Source organism: Simochromis diagramma, unplaced genomic scaffold, assembly GCF_900408965.1.
Source record: "Simochromis diagramma unplaced genomic scaffold, fSimDia1.1 OVJJ01000596.1, whole genome shotgun sequence".
NCBI lineage: Eukaryota > Metazoa > Chordata > Actinopteri > Cichliformes > Cichlidae > Simochromis > Simochromis diagramma.
Window position 1 is genome coordinate 4,147,346 of NW_024387245.1, and position 13,858 is coordinate 4,161,203.

General features: G+C 39.8%; 1 protein-coding gene across 1 annotated transcript in view; it reads left to right on the plus strand.

Moving 5' to 3' along the window:
- The window catches only part of col5a1 (procollagen, type V, alpha 1), a 76,626-nt gene extending 64,088 nt beyond the window's left edge, over positions 1 to 12,538 (plus strand). The window contains exons 50-66 of the mRNA XM_040000100.1: positions 135 to 242; positions 376 to 429; positions 534 to 587; positions 688 to 741; positions 829 to 882; positions 988 to 1,095; positions 1,273 to 1,326; positions 1,402 to 1,455; positions 1,615 to 1,722; positions 1,966 to 2,019; positions 2,106 to 2,141; positions 2,237 to 2,290; positions 2,407 to 2,674; positions 3,903 to 4,015; positions 5,539 to 5,607; positions 9,592 to 9,825; positions 10,067 to 12,538. Of these exons, the coding sequence (XP_039856034.1) occupies positions 135 to 242; positions 376 to 429; positions 534 to 587; positions 688 to 741; positions 829 to 882; positions 988 to 1,095; positions 1,273 to 1,326; positions 1,402 to 1,455; positions 1,615 to 1,722; positions 1,966 to 2,019; positions 2,106 to 2,141; positions 2,237 to 2,290; positions 2,407 to 2,674; positions 3,903 to 4,015; positions 5,539 to 5,607; positions 9,592 to 9,825; positions 10,067 to 10,213 (1,623 nt within the window). The 3' untranslated portion in view covers positions 10,214 to 12,538. The remainder of the gene's footprint in view (positions 1 to 134; positions 243 to 375; positions 430 to 533; positions 588 to 687; positions 742 to 828; positions 883 to 987; positions 1,096 to 1,272; positions 1,327 to 1,401; positions 1,456 to 1,614; positions 1,723 to 1,965; positions 2,020 to 2,105; positions 2,142 to 2,236; positions 2,291 to 2,406; positions 2,675 to 3,902; positions 4,016 to 5,538; positions 5,608 to 9,591; positions 9,826 to 10,066) is intronic.
- The last annotated feature ends 1,320 nt before the right edge of the window (positions 12,539 to 13,858 follow it).

Genomic DNA, 13,858 nt, shown 5'->3' on the forward strand with positions numbered 1-13,858 from the left:
CTATAATGTCCATGACGTAAAAAAGAGATTGTATTTATCTTCCAAAGGCCATTTTCCTCATGTTGTACACTAGCAACTCTGAATTCTAGCTTATACAAGTAATTGCACTGGTAACATGCTGCATATTATTGTAGGGTTCAAGAGGAGAACGAGGAGAGAAGGGAGAGGCTGGTCCGGCTGGTGCTGCTGGACCTCCAGGCCCTAAGGGACCCCCAGGAGATGATGGTCCAAAAGGCAGCCCAGTAAGTTCTGTTCCAGGTTTTTTATTAAAATACACTTCACAACATAAGTCATTAAGCAGAGGACGATCATAGTTACTTAAAAGTAAATGTCTAAAAAATAACAAACAAAAAATGTAACTTTATTCATTTTCAGGGTCCAAGTGGTTTCCCTGGTGACCCCGGCCCCCCTGGAGAGCCTGGTCCAGCTGTACGTATGGCAGCTGTTCTGTGAATAAACCATCCAAACTTAAGTCTTTATGCACTTTTTATTGCAAAACATCATGACTGAGACCCTCTTCAATTCCAATACAGGGCTTAGACGGTTTACCGGGTGACAAGGGCGATGATGGAGAGGCTGGTCAGGCTGTGAGTGTTATTTTTTCTTTTCCACTCTGCTGCATGTCATTACTGAGAAATGTAAATAGTCTTTTCAATGTTGAATTATTTCCTTTTCCTTTTAAACCAGGGTTCACCTGGACCAACTGGAGAATCTGGTCCTGCTGGACCACCAGGAAAGAGAGTAAGTGCTGCCCTGTACTGTCTTACTCCTATCCTTGTGAAAATGTTAAAAAGTTGCTTAATTTATTTTATTTTATTTTTTAAATAGGGGCCTCCTGGACCTGCAGGACCTGAGGGAAGACAAGGAGAGAAGGGAGGCAAGGTAATTCATCCAAAAACAAAGCAACATTTTTTTGTGTAAGTAAAACAACCTAACAAATGAGCTAACATCAAATATTTTCGTGTGAATCATTTTCCTGTGTGAAAGGGAGAGCCTGGGTTAGAAGGTCCCCCTGGGAAAACAGGTCCCGTTGGTCCTCAAGGATCACCCGGAAAGCCAGGTCCTGAAGGTCTCAGGGGAATCCCTGGTGCTGTTGTAAGTATCTTATTTCTCAGCCTCGCAGCGATTCATCACTGTCATACCTTTATGTAGTGTGGTTTTGTTTAAACAGCATATATGATTCGCTAATTTGCTAAATAAATCCAGAATATTAAAAGGAACTGGTTTTCTTGTGAAGTGGGGTTAAAAAAAACTCTACAAATGTTTTTGCAGGGAGAACAAGGTCTACCTGGTGCCCCAGGCCCAGATGGACCTCCCGGACCTATGGTGAGTAGAAATAACTTGTATTGCCATGCCTCATATAATGTGCGACTGGATCTGACAACTTACATTTTCTCACAGGGCCCACCTGGCTTACCTGGTTTGAAAGGAGACTCTGGTGTCAAAGGAGAAAAGGTGAGCTACTTCAGGAACCAATTTAGTGATTGCTGAGTTGTTTTTTCCTTTTATTTTTTTTGTTTTCCACTGACCATCAAATTCTTACTCCTCTGATTGGAACGTGTCTCATTAAATGTTGCTTTGATTACATGTGCTTGTGTTGTTCTGTTTGCTCAGGGCCATCCAGGTCTTATTGGTTTAATTGGACCACCAGGTGAACAGGGAGAGAAAGGTGACAGAGGCCTTCCTGGTCCTTCCGGATCAGCTGGTCCCAAAGGAGACAATGTGAGTAAACAACACTGCACTGGAGTTAAAGACCTACATTTTTGAACAGCAGCTCAGTTTGTGCCATTAGTTAGCTAGCTATTGACAGACTTTTGTTTGATCTTCCTTATTTAGCAAGAGCAAATTGGTACCACTGGTGTTAATATCTTTCATACTAGTCAATACTGTTGCTTTAGGAATAAAGAAGGTTTTTTATTCTTGGCACACAACATTTATGGATTTGCAATTTCTCTTTTCTTTCAGGGTATTGCTGGTCCTGCGGGTCCACTTGGTCCCATTGGCCCCCCTGGATTACCTGTAAGCTTAGCACGTGTGTCTTACTATAGACTCATGATGTAATGTTTGAGCCAGTACTGATCACTTGATTGTCTCTGTGTTTTTAGGGTCCCCCGGGTCCTAAAGGAGCTAAAGGCTCATCGGTAAGTGATTAACCAAAAGCTGCAAAAAAACGCAAGCATTTATCATGACACTTATTTACGAAGATTAACCGCTGGTTTCATTTTGTCCTGCTCAGGGTCAAACTGGACCAAAGGGAGAGACTGGTACACCTGGACCTCCTGGCCCTCCTGTAAGTAGATGCTCTATTTTTTGAGCAGTAAAATTCAAAATGACGAAATCAGTCATTATAATTTTGGTTGACAGTAACCGACATTTATCTCCTCTCGTGTCATCTCTCCATAAAAGGGACCTCCTGGTGATGTCATCCACCCACTCCCCATCCAGGCTTCTATTAAGGGCCGATCACGTAGGAACATCGATGCCAGCCAGATGGTGGACGATGCAGCTATGGATGCCAACTATAAAGACTATGATGATGGCATGGAGGAAATCTTTGGCTCACTTAACTCTCTTAAATTGGAGATTGAGCAGATGAAGCACCCACTGGGCACCCAGGGCAACCCTGCGCGTACCTGCAAGGACCTGCAGCTCTGCCACCCTGATTTCCCTGATGGTTCGTGTCACATTTAGCCCAAATTGGTGCTTCTGTTTAATCCTCTTTCTTTACGCCTTTTAAACTTTAACAAAATCAAACACAGCTAACTAGAAATGTTTGTAGAAAGTCAGTGTTACTGGCCACAAATCGGGTATGTAATGTTAATGGTGAAACAAACAAAAAAAAGAATAATACAGCCTGACTCAATATTTCCTGTTTCACTACATGCGCTTTTAACCCCTCCACCACCCCAACATGCACATCTGGGCTCCAGGGGTGGATATACTTGTCACCCCTTATTTCTATATTGTAACATGTACAGGGAGTCATGTGCCCAGCATAACTTAAACCCAGCCTCTAATAATGGGTCATGATGAATAAATCCGAAAAATGCTTACAACTAAAAACAAAACAAAAACCAAAAATAAATTAATAATATAATAATGCATTAAATTAAGTAATTTTTTCTTAATCTGCCTGCAGATTAAAAACATTTTTGTATTCATATTTGAATGTGTTGACTGGACAAAACAAGCCATTGCATTCCTGTGTTTTTCTAATATTTATTTATCATGAAAATAATTGTTAGTCACAAACATACGTCCAAATATAAATCACTGTTTAATTCTGTTTTGTAATACAGAGGCGTATTATATCTGCAGTGTATCCGTCACAGGAGCGTGACACTTGCAATTGCTCACATACGGACTAGTTAATTACTAATTAATTAGTAAACAAAGTACTTTTCCACTTCTCGGTGCGTCATCCATCTCTAGGTGATGATGTTATCAAACAGCAGGATTTACTTTTCAAAAATGAATGTTTGATAAACCATCTGGGATGTCTGGCGTGCTAATGAGTAAGGTGCATACCGCATAACCACAACATCCAAGGTTCAATTCCCTCTAATTGCTCCAGTTTCCTGATCGCTGTCTGCTTTGGCAGCTGTTAAAACGAAGCCAAAACCTTAAAAAATAGGATCAAATAATGAAATTAAATAATGAGTTATGCATTTATTAGCAATGCTAATTTAGAAGAAAAACACCCACAGTTTAGAATGTGTTTAATGTGAACTGAAGATGTAAACACAGAGGCACGACGCACCCAGTGTCTGGCCTTACCTTGACCTCGGTGAAACACAGATATTGAATTATATATTCTGTGTTCTCTCTCTCTCCCTCTCCCATCCGTGTGTGTGTGCGTGGGTGTGTTTTTGTGTGTCTTCTCCCTTCCTTTATCTGTCCAGGTGAGTACTGGATTGATCCAAACCAGGGCTGCTCTCGGGACTCCTTCAAGGTTTACTGCAACTTCACAGCAAGCGGCGAGAGCTGCATCTTCCCAGATAAGAAGTCTGGAGGGGTAAGTCTGGCTGTGTGTATACAAGCAATGCACTCGCACAAATATGAGATGACAACACAGTAAACAGAAAGGTTGGGCCTTAAAAAAACAACAAAAAACAAAATCTTTGCTATTTTCATCGTCTAGTTTGGTGATAAGATTGACAGCAAGGGTAATGTGAGCCGAGCACTCTCGATAAGCTTTTTAAAATTTTTTACCCTTCACATTTGGGACTAACCTGAGCATGCCAAAGCAACACTATATACAACAGTAAATCTATTTACCCATATAATTTGCCTCCACGAGATTAGCCAGTGTGTTGCTTCTAAGAAGATGTGAGAGATGATTCACCAGGACTCCCCCTGCATATCCCACGAGAGGCACCGAGTTATTTTGCTAGCGTGCAAAAGTCTCCTTTTAGTCCTGCAGCGAGACAAGCGCTCACATTCACTCTGTTGTTTCAGAACCATTTTTAGATAGAATGACATTAAGGACTTTATCACCCATAAAAGCCTTTGGCAGGTGAGAAGATTTTTGCTTCATTATGCATGAGTGCGTGAAGGAGTGTAGCACAGCGGAGTGGTGAAACATTGGGAACACTGTCTTTGACGAGTCGGGGGTTGTGTAATAGCGGCGCGCTACAGCCATTTTAATGATCCCACTCACCAAGCCTCAGAGGAGCGGGAGTTTGCCTAAGCTCGGAATAATGAAGCAGACTTTTTATAGCGCGCTGGTGATGGGCTCTTCTCATTCGTGTCAGGGCTGTGAGAAAGAAAAGCCCGCGTTGTCTGTCTTTTTGCTTTCAGACATCCAAACACTCCCATGTGCGTTTTGAGATGGGCGCAGTGGTCACGAGAGCACACGCTTTGTAAGATCCTCAAAGAGATCGTGTTGCCTTCAAGGTTGAATTTTCTCCTCCACTCTGTGCACCGTGGAAAAAAAAAGTGAAGGTCACCTTGGATGCAGCGTGGGTCTAATGTGTGCCATCTCCCAGCGATAAGCGATCTCCGGCCCATCATTCATTAACGCATTAAGCCATTGATGACAGCCCCGTATCAGACCCTGCTCTCTAATTATAGAGAAATTCATCATTGTCATGGCTGAGACCATTAGAGCTGTGCCCCCGTTGGCCAGTTCGCAGCTTTTAATGGCGTAACAAAGTTAGTGCACCATGGCTGCACGGCGCTGACACCGAGCAGCAGGGATGGAGGCCCCCACTATCAGAGCTCCTTGCCTGCGATCATTTCTTAATTAATCACTGTGTACTCATGAATTTTTCAGCAGCAATTAGCTGCCAGCTCCAGTGTGTACAGTACAAAATAGCATAATGGCTTACAAAAATCTTCTTCCCTGGTCCAGTCGGTCGGTCTCACTGCGAAACTGTTTCAGGTTTTTGGAAGACTCCTCAGAGGACAAACAGAAGGCGAGAGAACAAAGCTGAGAGGGGATGTGGGATTTCTGTCAGATCTTGTTTCCTTTTCTTTTAACACTGCTGTTTTTCCTCCTCCTCCATCCTCTTCCTCTTTGTCGATCCATGCCCCCAGGCTAGGCTCACTTCCTGGCTAAAGGAGAATCCCGGTTCCTGGTTCAGTGAATTCAAACGTGGTAAACTGGTAAGCCAGACCCCCGACTTTCTCAAGTCCCTTTCCCTTCCCTGAATGCCTCTTATATTTTACAGAGCAAAATGGCAAAATGGCCCAAAGACTCGCCAGGCACATGGTATAGTCACTACAAGAGAGGTTCCCTGGTAAGTGTTGCTGCCCGCGGTCCCGGAGTCCTGGCTCAGGTCTGGACTCCGTGTGCCTGAGGCTCTGCATGGTTCTGGTTCTGTGAAGTATGTATCGACTGGCTCCTCGCTTGCTGGTTGTTTCGTTATTGAGTTGCATGATTCAGCATGAGCTGCACTCACCTTCAGTCCAACGACATAGTCGGATGCTCTTACACGGAAATGGAGGAGAGGTTTGTGGACCATTCAAAGCAAGAAATGGAATCTGGTGAAGAAACATATTTAGTCTAAAAAAAAGGAAAACAATGTGCGTAAAAATTCTTGTCATACCTCTGCTACATTAAGAGAGCATCTTTAAAGAGTGACTGTGTGCCTTGACAATCCCACGGCTCTATTAGTTCATCCACTGATAGTTGATTTATTAGTGTGGACAAAACGTCTCAGACTGAATGCATCGCTTACACATTTGTTGTTGTTTTTTTGTGATCTCGACAAGCTCTTGCCTCAGCAGGGCATCTGTCCTCCACAAATGGCGAAACACAAGTGTCATTCTCTCTCAGCTTGCACTCACATTCCCATTCTCTCCCTTAAACGCTGGAGAGTACCTCTGAGTCAAATGGGTCAGGCACTCAGTCACAACCCAGGGGCCCTCTGGGTACTCAGTCACTGTTGACTTGCGACTGTGATGATAAAGAGGTAATGTGCCTATGATGATGCCAGGCTGGATCCACACGCTGTACGGGTCAGGGCGGGAGGGAGGGGATGACGAGTGGTGGGGTAAATGAGAAAAGCACGGACCTGCTCAGCCACAGTTTGAGCCACAGTGCCGACACTCACAGACATAAATTACAGAGAAACAGTCTTAATTTTTTAAAATATATTCATAATTAAAAAATCAAATTAGATCAATTATCCTCATTATTAGCTGGAGATTGCGTCAAGTCAAAGTGTCGGCACTCTGGGCTCTGTATATGCATGTGTGTGTGCATGGACTTTCGCTTACGTGGAAGAATGAGTGGTAATAGACGAACAGACACACAGACAGTTTGCTGCTCTGGCTGCATGGAAGGGATCCGCATGTGCATGAATCTTCAGTAAGTCCTGTTTGTCTGAAAGACAAAGTGACCATGTGGATCTAATGGATTCCTGCTGGTTGGTATGCAAATAGTCATTTACGGACATTAAAATGAAATACAACTGTTTCCAAAATCTGCTGTCTTGTCAGTCAGTCAGGATTACTATAATCAGCTTAATGCGACTTTTTGTTTTCCTTCTTGTAACATGAGCCTGAAAAGCAGGGATGCTGGGTTAATTATAGGCTAATTAGCAAGCAATTAACATATCATTACTGCCACATAGTTCCTATTACGAGAATACATTTTCATGATTTTACCATAATTTGCTCGTATCGCTTATATATTTTACATAATCACACAATTACGATTTAAATGAGCTCTTTAGTTATGCTTATTTTTTATACTTTGAAGGTAGATTTGTTCCGCATTAAGCCTTGAACATCAGTGCAGCTCCCGGGCATAAGGCCTTGGAAATATTCTGCACTTATCCTCCTCTTCTAAAAATTTACACATATTTGTACGTTACTTAAGGATAAGGCTGGTAATTAAATTTTTTATTCGTTGTCAGCAGATTTCATTAAAGACCCAAACCAACAATGAATTACAGCACTAATAAGCACAGTGTGTTTAATGCCTGATAGCGATGCTGTTATAAACACTCAAAATTGTACTAAATGTGTATTGAACTGCAGCTGAATATGTGCTTTTTGATCTTTTCTTATAAAACTACACAACACAGATGCTCTAAGAACTTAAAGTAAAAACGACAGCTCTGTATTTGGGACTGTTTTTGCAAAGATTTAAACATATGGTATTCGGTAGTAAGGTTGCTCTTGGTAATGTCAAGGCACTTCACCTGTCCAAAGATGGGATTTCAGCTGAATAGGTCACTAAAAACTAAATTACCCCCTGTCTTGGTTTGATATTTCATCGTCTCCAAAATGGGAAAGGGCATTGCTATTTTGAGGAAATGCTCCGTGTATGTTCCTGCTTCTGTTATGATTGATGTTGTTCTGTCACACCTGGAGTATTGCCCAGTCAGCTTGTCAAGTGCTGCTGAAAAGCATTTAAAAAACAAGCCTTCAAAAGGCATAGAACAGGAGAGACAGATTAGTTCTCCATTGTTCTTCTCGCACTTGTGTTTGCGACGTTCATACATTGGTGGGGCCAAATTAACATCTAAATTAAGGTCAGGTCTGTTATTCATAGAAAGATGTGCCGCAGGTCTCACATAAGTAGCCTGTTGATTGTAAGAGGACGCTGTCAGTAAACTAATTGCACAGGCTCTTCAATTGGTTCCATGTTTAATGTTGTTGCTGTTTTGGTTTTGTTTTTTTTTTACACATTTTACATTTTTTGTTTCTTTGTTCTTTTTAAACATATTTTAATGAATTTGTAGTGCAGTAACAAAATAGGTAAGGGTAGCATGATAGATGCTTACTTTGATTACACAAACAATATGTATGATTAGGTCATGATTTGTAAATAACTGAAATAGTTAAAAAAAAAGATTTCTTCACTCTCGAAACACACGAGGCAGTAATTTTGAGTAAAATGTATCTGAAATATATCAAGTCAAAGTTTTATTTTTTTATTTATTATTCAAATAATTAATCATTAAGGAAAATGTGCTCAGTACAAACTGAATGTGTACCAATCAAGTGAATTTCATTGAACCAGATTTCATTAAATTTGCATTGTACTTATGTAACAAAATTACAAGGAAAATTTACATTTAATTAAATTAGTTAAAGTCAGCATTTTGGGGAGATATTTTTATAACTTGAGCTTATTATATAATGTTATACTGCAGTATACTTATGACTAACTTGACAGTTGTTTTTTAAATTTATCCCACATTTTGGAGTCAGCTTCAAAGAAAGGCTGATGTGAAATGTAAAAGTGAGGTCAGAGGTCAAATGTGACATGATATTGAGATGCAAACTATAATATAGTATTTATAATTCCCATATGACAGTGTAATTTCTTAAATGTTGGCAATAAAAACAAAGGCAATAGAATTTTTTAGCAAAGTTTTAAAGATAAAAGACATTTAATGAAAGTTTGACCTTATTTGAACTTGAAGAAGAGGTTAGATATCCAAAGTAATGTGATATTTTGAATCCCTATATGCCTAGATGTTATCAATACAAACAATGGCAGTAAGAAACATAGTTTTACTGCTCTATATATTATAATTATCACATTGACCTTCAGATCACTCTATTGAACTTGAAGGAAAGGTCAGAGGTCGGATGTGACATTTTAAAGCTTGGTCCTTTCTGCATATTGATAATATACACCAAACTTGAAAGAATCATAGTTAAATCAAGTAAATTTCCTCAATTTCCAACCAATCAATCATGAAGCTGACCTTGACAACCTGGATGTAAGACAAATATTAATGGTCTGTTAACATTAGTCCACTCTACACCGCTACAAAGGTTAATGAGAATTCATTCAAGAGTTCTCAAGCTATCACGTTTACAGACAGAAAGAACGACATATTTGTGAACGCCTAAAAAACAAAACTTTCTTGGTGGAGGTAATAAACAATGAAAAGTCTTTAGTATTGGACTGACATTAGCATTGTTTGGTTTAGGTCTTTATTACTAATTTTGATGAATGCCAGCCTTACTGCTCTGCTAGGTCTATATGCTGAGTCATATTATATATTAATGGCACATCAAGTTTTTTGTCTGGTTGACTATTTTCAATAGTCAACACATAAAAAATGCTTCCAGGTGACAGAGGAAACTGCATGGTGTAAACGTGGAAATGTCTTCTTTTTGCAGCTTTCCTATGTGGATGCCGAGGGCAATCCCATCGGTGTGGTCCAGATGACTTTCTTGCGGCTGTTGAGCGCAGCAGCCAGGCAGAACATGACATACAACTGCTACCAATCGGTGGCATGGCATGACCAGGAGCAGGACAACTATGACAAGGCCATCCGCTTCCTGGGCTCCAACGATGAGGAGATGTCTTATGACAACAACCCCTACATCCGCGCCTTAGTTGATGGCTGTGCGGTAAGTCAGGGAAGTGTGTGCGTATGTGTGGGTGTGTGTTTTTTGGGAGGTAAGCTGGGTTCCTTTGATGGAAACTGTTGGAAAGTTATGCTTTGAGTATCTTTGTAGTCGTTGCGTGAGCAGGAGTCCAGCAAATGTGTGTGTGTGTGTGTGTGTGTGTGGTGTTTCTTTCTCTTTTTTTGAAAAGAATATTTTCCGCACACTGATTCTTCAACCCCACTGTGTCTTTTCTCTTTGACAGCTGAAAAAGGGCTATGAAAAGACAGTACTTGAGATCAACACACCGAAGGTGGAACAGGTGCCATTTGTGGACATCATGTTCAACGATTTTGGCGGCCCCACGCAGAAGTTCGGATTCGAAGTGGGGCCCGTCTGTTTCATCGGCTAAGACTTTTTAACTGAGCAAATGGAGAAAGAAAAAAAAAAAAGCATATTTTTGTTTTCTCAAAAACAATTGATGAAAAAGAATAAGACGATTCTATTTGTAAAAGAAAAACATTACTTTTTTTTTCCAAAAAGCAACAAGTATAAAGTAAAATGAAATCAAGTTGAGAATGCGGTGAAATTTTTTTTATAGGAAACAGAGGAAAAAACCTTGAAACCTCAGTGTGCCTTCTCCATCACATGCAAGTTTTGAAACTGGATGTCAGATCCTCCTTCCTATACAGTTCACTCACACACAAAAACCTAGCCCCATGTCACCACACTTTTGTTCGAAACAACGAAGGCGACCTTGAGAGCCGCAGCCGTTCCAGACGGTCGCGCTATGTGCCTTGGACTCCATTTGATTTGGCTCTTTTTTTTCTTTGCTTTAGTTTTGATCTCATGTTTTCCTTCATCTCCCTGGCTTTGCTTTTTTCTCAGTTTGTTTGCTCATTTCACTACGGGAGCTTTGTTTGTGCATAATTGTCTCCCCATTCTCTTGGGATGGGCCATATATATATATATAAATATATATATATATATATAAATATATATAAATGATTTTTTTTATGTTTGTAAGTACATTCTGTATATTTTTCTGGGTATCTTTTATTGCTTCTGGCTTCAAAACATGCATGTGACTTTCTATATTTGTGAGGTAGGAGAGCGTGGACGACATCCAAAATTGTAGAAAAGTGAGAGAATTCGACTTGTAAAATCAAAATCCAGAAAACAAACCCCAACCCCGTGGTGAGTCCTGTCTTGTTGCAACTGTGGAGCACGCCTTTGTTGTAATTTAAGAACAAAATGGAAATAAAGGACGAAAACAAGCTCTGTTATTATGTGACAGTTAATTTGCAGACAGAAAACGAAAAGAACAAAAAAAATACATTCCTCCTTTTTGTGTCCTCTGAACAGAACAAACCGCATTGGTGGCAATATTCTTAACTTAATAAAAGCCTTCTTCACGTTTCCTGAAATTTGATTATGCAGCGGGAGATGATGATGGTGATGATGTCACATTGTAACGAAAACACAAAGAAATCGAAACCTAGGTGCTATTTTCTCTCTCTTCTGTGGTGCTATGTATTTTTTCTAGTTTTGTGTTTGAAATATGGAAAACTTGTGCTGAGAGTAACTCCATCGCTGCCAGCCCCTTTGACTCGCTTGAACATCCAGTGGTGGTTTATGCATGCTGTTATTTTTTTGTTTGTTTCCCATACATAGCCACTCTGAGATCAGTGCAGCATGGTACCGTATGTTATCTCCTGCTTCAGCGGACCACGCAGATAAGAAATGGGTCTGTAAAAAATGTTGGAAATGACGAGAGGGATCTAAGATGGTGCTGTTGGCTTTGCGTATCAATGCTCTGTGACGCTGCATTTTTTTTTTTTTTTGATCATGTGTGCCACATGAAACTAGGTTAAAAGATGGACATGTTGCAATTGGGCCAAATGGATACAGTGCAAATTAGAAGGTCCTTCCACCAAAGTTTTTCTTTTCTTTTCTTTTTTTTTGTTATGGGAAAACAACTCGAGAAACTTGTTGATTAGCCAGATGGAACGGTTTGTTCATGCAGCGTCAAAACTTGCCTATCGGTCTATAATTCTTTTTTTATTTTTTGCCCTTATTGTAATATTGCTCTTTGTTCAAACTATGCACTCTTTATGCTTATGACCACTAGTATCTACCACAGAATTGTTACAGCTCTTTTTTTTTTTTTTTGGCTTCCTTTTTAAAAAAAAGAGAAAAAAAATCTTTAAATATGTGACTTGAACCTTTTCTGTTAAGATAACTCAATATGCTTGTAGATCTTTGGCTTTATTTTTCATTTGATGCAGTAAATCCAAATTTAACACTCCGCTCTCAATAATAATTATAATGATTTTTTTTTTTTTTACAAAAAGGACAAACAATTATTTTGTAAATTTCCAGAACCAGCAGTGATGCTGTCATTATTTTCTTTTTTTCTTTTTTTTTGTCTTTGTTTCATTTTGTAGATTTTCTGTTTGTTTGTTTTTCACAGTTTTGTCAAACCTGTGTAAGGATCAGAGGATAGAAGATATATTGGTTTTTATGTCAATAAATCCAAGTTTACTGTGGCCATCCACTCTTGTATGTCTTTTGAAGCATTAAAACCTATCTGTATGCATGAAATTGTAAAGTTTTTTCTCTTGTTATGATTTTTTTGTAGCGTGGCATGATCTCCGGTCCATGTGTTATTCATCAGGATACGTTAGCTTTTTTTTTTTTTTTTTTTTTCATTGCTACAGATGGAAAAAAAAAAGAAGAAGAAGAAGAAAAAAAAGGTCATGTCCACAATTGTGAAGTGGAGAGAAACTGATGAACTTGTAACTCTACCAAAGCCAATGTTCGTTTGTAGTATATTTATTGTATTATTTAAAATAAAAAAATAAATGTTAAATGATACCATAGTGTAAGTGTAAGAGGCGCCCTCTTTACGTGCAAGGTTATTATTATTTTCCACATGCTATCTATTTTTACACAATATGAGAGCACCTTTTTAATGGAGCCAGGCACAAAGCATTTTGACACATTCATTGAGGCAGCCATGCTTTCTTGTTTACCGAGCTGTGGGCTGTGTGTGTGTGAGAGATTGTGTCCTTAAGGATGTCTGTTTAAGCTACACAACAGGTAAAGTACAATATGTTTTTAATAGTGTAAACAGTTGTAGCTCTACAGATGCTTCACAAAAGGCAAGATCACAGCTGGTGATCACAGCTACGGTCATCCGTGGATTATTCCCTGCTGAGGCCTCAAAGAAAGAACCGACTTCCTTTCTAGGCTTTTTTGTTTGGTTGGTTTTTTTGGACCGAAAATGTGTACATCTATCACTTCCAGCAGATTTTTCTACTTCGCCTTGCAGGTTTTTCAGGACAAGCGGAGGAATATGTGCATTAACCACTGTGTGTATTTTATGTAAGCCTTCCTCGGTGATCATTATTACAAAGCCTGTCATGCACCACTAATTTCAATAATCTCCAAAGCTTTGATCAAATCTGCGGTGGTGAGGATGACTCGCAGCACTTCAAATGTCTCATTAGGAAGAAAACCTCACACAGTGCGCATTAAGCCTTAGCGCAGCAAAAATAAATAAATAAATAAATAAAAAGTTGTTCTGCATGATACCCGTGATCAATATTTAATGCAGTGTTTACAGGATGGATTTGGGACGATCAGAATGCATGGATTCCACTGAGGCAGCATCCTGGGTGAGTAAAGCAGCAAAGCCAAAGCGAAAAGTTCATTCCTCATTTAAGCTCCCAACTTTTTATAATAGAGGGGATAAGAGGGCCACACATAGGGCCTTTAGATCCCTCCAATTATGGCAATAGGTGAAATGTCAAAGACTGCAACAGCAACACGAGGGTGACAGGCCCTGTGAAACCTTTGTAGGGGTGGATTCCGGATGTGGTGAGATTTGAAATGGATGCAAGGATGGATTTGGGACATGCAGATGCGCTTGAAGCAATGCTGCAGACCAGGAAGTGCATAGTGAAAGAAATGTAACACCAAATGTTGAGGTGTGCTGTTTAAGATGCAAGCAGCTCAGGTCAATCAGCTCAGAGAAATTTTAAGAAATACTCTG